The sequence below is a fragment of the Camelus bactrianus genome, chromosome 27, assembly GCF_048773025.1.
Source record: "Camelus bactrianus isolate YW-2024 breed Bactrian camel chromosome 27, ASM4877302v1, whole genome shotgun sequence".
In the NCBI taxonomy this organism is placed as follows: Eukaryota; Metazoa; Chordata; class Mammalia; order Artiodactyla; family Camelidae; genus Camelus; species Camelus bactrianus.
In genome coordinates, this window is record NC_133565.1 from 14,573,562 (window position 1) to 14,579,561 (window position 6,000).

Below are 6,000 nucleotides of genomic sequence, written 5' to 3' on the forward strand. Positions count from 1 at the left end.
AATGTGACAAAACTGTCAGTGTTCCCAAAATTAATCCGTGACTGTCATGTAACTCAAATCCTGAAAGGGTATTACTGGAAACTAGACACAGACAGTTTAAAGTTCATACACAAAAGAGCCAAGGCACTTTTGAAAAAGAAAACATGGATACTCTACATAAAAGAGATAAACAACAAAGCCCTACTGTATAGCACAGGGAACTATATTCAATATTTTATAATGACCTACAATGAAAAAGAATGAAAAAGAATAGATGTATGTATGTATAATTGAATCACCTTGCCGTACACTTGAAACACTGTAAATTAACTATACTTCAATTTAAAAATTTTTAAAATTTAAAAAAAAACAGTATGGAGGGGCACATCTTACCAGATAGTGAAACTAACCAGGATGCTGCCTTAATCAAAATAATGTGGTACTGACCCTAAAACAGACAATTAAGGGAGTAAAACTATCACAGGAGGCTACATATAGCATGGTGACACTAGTTAACAACAATACTGTGTTGTGTATTTCAAAGTTGCTAAGAGACTAAACCTTAAAAGTTCTCATTACAAGGAAAAAAAATGTTATAAATATATACGGTGACAAATGTTAAGTAGACTTGTGGTGATCATTTTGCAAAATATACCAGTATCAAATCATTATGTTGCCCACCTGAAACTAATATAATGTTGTATGTCAATTAGATCTCAATTAAAGTAAAAGAGAGTAAAACTGAGTAGAGTCTATCTCTGCCTGAATTACTTCACTTAGTATGATAATCTCTAGGTCCCTCCATGTTGCTGCAAATGGTATTATTTCATTCTTTTTCGTGGCTGAGTAGTATTCCATCATATAAATATACCATATCTTCTCTAACCAGTCATCTGTTGATGGGCACTTAGGTTGCTTCCATGTCTTGGCTATTATAAACAGTGCTGCTATGAACACTGGGGTGCATGTATCTTTTCAAATGAAGAGTTTTCTCCTGATACATGCTGTACACCAGAAACTAACACAACACTATAAATCAACTATATTTCCATTTTTTAAAAAAAGACCAAATCCATCATAAATATAGACCTATGATAAATCTGGGGGAAAAAAAACTGAATAGAGTCCAAAACAGAAGCATTGTCTGAAAGCCAATAAACTTAGGTCCTTTTTTCACACTGTATACCAAATAAATTCTGGATGACTGAACATTGAATACAAACGGTAAAACAAAAACATTAGAAGGAAATGTAAAGGAATTTTTATGCAACCTCTGTCATCACAAATTTCTGACAACCCTCTTAAATAAGAGAAAAGAACCCGACACTGTGAAAGAGAACACTAACATGGGAATGCAGTTTGGTGCAGCCACTGTGGAAAACAGTTTGGAGATTCCTCAAAAGACTAGGAATAGACTTACCATATGACCCAGGAATCCCGCTCCTGGGCATAAATCCAGAAGGAAGCCTACTTCAAAATGACACCTGCACCCCAATGTTCATAGCAGCACTATGTACAATAGCCAAGACATGGAAACAGCCTAAATGTCCATCAACAGATGACTGGATAAAGAAGATGTGGTATATTTCTATGATGGAATACTATTCAGCCATAAAAACGACAACCTAACGCCATTTGCAGCAGCATGGATGTTCCTGGAGAATGTCATTCTAAGGGAAGTAAGCCAGAAAGAGAAAGAAAAATACTATATGAGATCACTCATATGTGGAATCTAAAAAAACAAAACAAAACAAAACATAAACATGAAACAGAAACAGACTCATAGACATAGAATACAAACTTGTGGTTGCCAAGGGGGTAGGGGGTGGGAAGGGACAGACTGAGATTTCAAAATGTAGAATAGATAAACAAGATTATACTGTATAGCACAGAGAAATATATACAAGATCTTACGGTAGCTCACAGCAAAAACAAATGTGACAATGAATATATGTATGTTCATGTATAACTGAAAAACTGTGCTCTACACTGGAATTTGACACAACATTGTAATATGACTATAACTCAATTTAAAAAAATGTTAAAAAAACTGTTCAAGTAAGAGAAGGCTTTGGGTGGTTTGAAAAACCATTTTCAAGCTTACGTCACTATAAGAGGGCATTTCCTCTGGGAGCTCGAATTTGAATGGGTATGGTCAGGTTTGTGTCAGTGGTAAATGCTTAAAGCTTATAAACATAACTACCCCTCCACATTATTGCAAATGCATTTTACTAATATGGCATTTTTAATTGGAAGGTAAATGTCATGATAACGTTGACAGGTAGTGAATAAATCTGGAGGTGAAAATAACTCTAAAAAAAAAGAACACTAACAAATTTGACTATGTAAAAAGTTTTTAAATTTTATGTATGGCAAAAGACACCAAAAATTAAGCCACATGAGAGATGAAAAACTTCAAGAAAATATTTGCAACATATAAGAAAAGTAACCGTGGAAAGTCAGATCAGATGAAAGTAAAATACATCTTTACCTTCCATCAGATGAGTGAAATGCTAGGGAACGCAAACACCCTGTGCTGGTAAGAAGGGGGCAAAGGGGTATCCTTAGGTGATGCTGCTGTGGGTCGGAGGGACTACTACCTTTTGTGGAATTAATCCAGCAATATGTAATGAAATTCCAAATTTGAATACTCTTTGACTAGCTATTCCACTTTGGGGAATTTATGCTCGGAAAACAAGCACTTGCCTCTAAGGCTAGCTAAGCAGCACTGTTTACAGAGATGCAAAACTGATACCGTCAGAATATTCCCAGCAGGAGAAAAACTGAAGAAATTACACAAATTCATACTGTAGACTTTTATGCAGTCATTAAAAATAACAAGAAGAAGGCTGAGTTATGGCTGGGAATATTTATTATACACTAAATTAAAAAAATACATCACAGAGTAAGGTATCTGGTAAAATCTCCTTGCAAGGTGGTCTCCAGGCCTTGGTGGGCAGGTACAGATGTGGCAAGGGGCCAGTGTCATAACTCACAGCCACGTCAACACGCAAACCGGAACCAACCACCATTTGTACAAAGGGCAGAGATGTTATGCAAAATATGGTATGTACTGTTTTCAAGGAATTTTAAAGGTGCTTGTGGCCGACTTTGTTTGAAGAAAGAAAACAAGCACCTTAAACAGTAGGTGTAAGGAGGAGGGGACAGTGGGAGATGGACCAAGGGCAGACGCTACCTGCAATCTCTAAAACGTAACCAGGGCAGGTTGGGTTCACTGCCGTTCCCCAGAGCCTGCAGGACAGGAACGTCTGCACACAACAGACACTGTGGGATTACTCTGAATCGTGGGAAATTAGAATTAAGAGGTTATAGCTGTTGAAAGGAGTAACGCTGGACATGCAAACTGAATTACTGTCTTACACATTTAACTCTTCAGACTAAAACGCAGTGGATGGACATTTTTTCACATCAATAGCTTTTCTACCATGTCTGGTGAATGTCTTCCCTTTTAGGTTTGTTATTGAACCTTTGAAAATGCCCTTTGCAAGGGAGAAGGGGAGGCTCAGGGAGGAGCCAGGAAGCCCAGCTGAGTTACCAGTCTGCCACCTGTAGGCTGGTTCCAGCAGACATACACTCAGGGCCCACTAGACAGACAGCATGAAAACAATGCATACTAAATAATGCTAAAAATTGAGCAACAGATGTGTGATGACTATATATAGTTGCCCATTTGAATCACGGCTACTGGGCTCTTGCTTCCAACCTCCTCACGTCTGTTGTTCCTAATCAGCTCTCCCAGACTCAACCTTGGTCTGAAATGAGCTCTTAAAATTAATACCCCCATTAGGATGAACGACCACACCTGTTATCGATCAGGGTTTCACAGAGTCAGTTCTGCTTGGATCTCATTTTAAAAGCCATGCAATGAACTTCAAGAACAAAAGACCATTGCAAAATGACAACAACAACAACAACAAAAAGGAAAGCTGGACAGAATTTTTAAATCTCAAAACTCAAGAACAAATAGCAAACATTCATTACAAAGGCTCAGTCTGGATTTCTGGAGATGAAATTAAACCATTCTGGGTTTACAATTTAAACCTATCAAATGCACTCCAGCCCCATGAACCACATGTAGTTACATACGCCAAGAGTTCTAAGAATGAGGGTCTCCCTTCAGAAATATCTGCTCTGCATATATTTTTCCTGTTTCCACATGTCCATTCTTTAATATAGAAAAAGCAACTTTCATCAAAAGGCTATAAACTGCGAAAAAAACATAACTCTTGGAGACAACCACTTTCTGTAATAGGATTTCCTGGTGGCTTTGCTTCTATGGAGGTCTGTTGGTCACTGGCTTCTCCAATTTGGGGGTCAACAGCCTGAAAACCGGTCACCCTCGTGGTTGGGAATCTCATTAAACACACCCTCCGACGCCGCCCACTAAGCACGTTCCTGCCGGACGGGGGACCCTCGAGGTCCCCGACGCTGAGGTGAGGAGCGGCCGACGCGGGGGCCGGCGGTTCCCCGCCGCCAGGACTGACCCGCAACCCGACGGGACGCGCCTGGCACCGCAGCCACCAGCCAGGGCCGCCGCGAAAGCCAGGCGCGCGCGGAGCCGCAGCCCGCACCGAGTGCGCATCAGTCCTCCGCTGAGGGGTCGGGGCCCCGGGACCGGTTAGGTCCGCCCCGAGCCCGCCGGGTGGGTCCCCACCCCCAGGGTCTCAGAGCACCCGAGGGCCCAGGCGCCGACGCTGCGGCCCGACACGCACCTCCCGCCCACCCTCCCCCCGCGGCCCCTCGGGCGGTCGCTGGTTCGTGGAGGACGGGCGCCTGGTTTCCGTTCCCTCGAAAAAAAGTAACTCCGGGGACCAGCGCAGTGGGAAAGGGAGACCAATTCTTCCAGAGCGGCGAGCGGTGAGTCGGGTCCCCCGAGTTATCTCGCCCCGAGTTTTGAACTGCACCCCGGGCTCCGGCAGCCCCGTGCGGAGTCCGTCCCGAACTCGGCGCCCGCGGGGCCGTTGGCCGGCGGCCCTCCCGCAGCCCCGTGCGCGCCCGGCCACAGACACTCACCGAGAAGCCGGCCCAGAAGGGGCAGGAGTGGCGGACGCGGGCCGAGGTGGTGAGCGCCAGCGCGGCGAAGCTGACGGCCACGATGAGGCATCCGAGCGCCATCTGCGTGGCCCCGAGCGCCAGCACGATGCGGGAGCGGCCCGGGCACTCGCGCAGGCGGGACAGGCTGCGGGGCGGCGCGGCGGGGCGCGGCGCGCGGGGACCGCCGGCCAGAGGCATCGCGCCCGGGGACGGCGCCCGCACGCCTCGCCCCGGTCCCGCCCGGCCCCGGCGCGCGCCGCCGCCGCCTCTCCTCACCGAGGGTCCGAGGCAAGTTGCGCCGGCTGCAGGGACGGCCTCCCCGCGCGCTGCGGCGGCCGCGCGCCGGGAGCCGGCCGGGCCGGGCGGGGAGCCGGGCGCCCGCAGCCCCCTCCAGGGCCCGCGCCCATGCCGCCGCCGCTGCTCCGCAGGGCCGCCCGCCCGCCGGCCGGCCGCGCCGCGCTGCGCCCTCTCCCGCCCGCCCCGCGCGTTCCCCGGCCCGAGCGCGGGCGCGAGCCGCCGTCGCCGCTGCCGCTGCCGCTGCCGGGGGCGAGCCCCGCCGCCGCGCGCCGGGCCGGGACCCGAGAGGGGCGGGAGCAGGCGGGCGCAGGTGCGGTGCCCCGGGCCAGGCCTGGGCGCACGCGCCCCCCGTGGGGGAGGGGAGTGGGGGCCGCAGGCGCGTCAAGGGCGCGGGCGGCAGCAGGCGGGGCCCTCGGCCCGAGGCGCGGACGGGGCTTGGGAGCCGCAGGGGCCGAGCCCCGGGCCGCCCCGGGCCAGCCCGGGAGTGGGGCGCGCGTCGCGGCGGCGGGGATCCAGGAGAGCGCCCGACTGTGGGGGCGGGGGCGGAGAGGAGGTGATTCCCAGAGCCGGTCCCAAGTGTGGCGGGCAGGAGCCTCCCTCGAATGCGGAATCTCGAGATCCAAGATGCTGCTTTTCTGCAGTTCCAGAATTTCTCAAGCCCCCGCTGAG

The 6,000-nt window shown here is 48.9% G+C and overlaps 1 protein-coding gene across 4 annotated transcripts in view; it reads right to left on the reverse strand.

Moving 5' to 3' along the window:
• Positions 1–5,482, reverse strand: part of ENTREP2 (endosomal transmembrane epsin interactor 2) — a 273,224-nt gene extending 267,742 nt beyond the window's left edge. For 3 of the 4 annotated variants that reach the window (XR_012502598.1, XR_012502599.1, XM_074353931.1), the window contains exon 1: positions 5,014–5,481. Coding sequence is in view for 2 of the 4 variants with exons in the window: in XM_074353931.1 (XP_074210032.1) it covers positions 5,014–5,232 (219 nt within the window). In the remaining 2 variants the exon portion in view is untranslated. Of the gene's footprint in view, positions 1–5,013 lie in introns of all 4 variants that reach the window. The other variant, XM_074353932.1, reaches the window with a different exon arrangement.
• Positions 5,483–6,000: the final 518 nt, after the last annotated feature.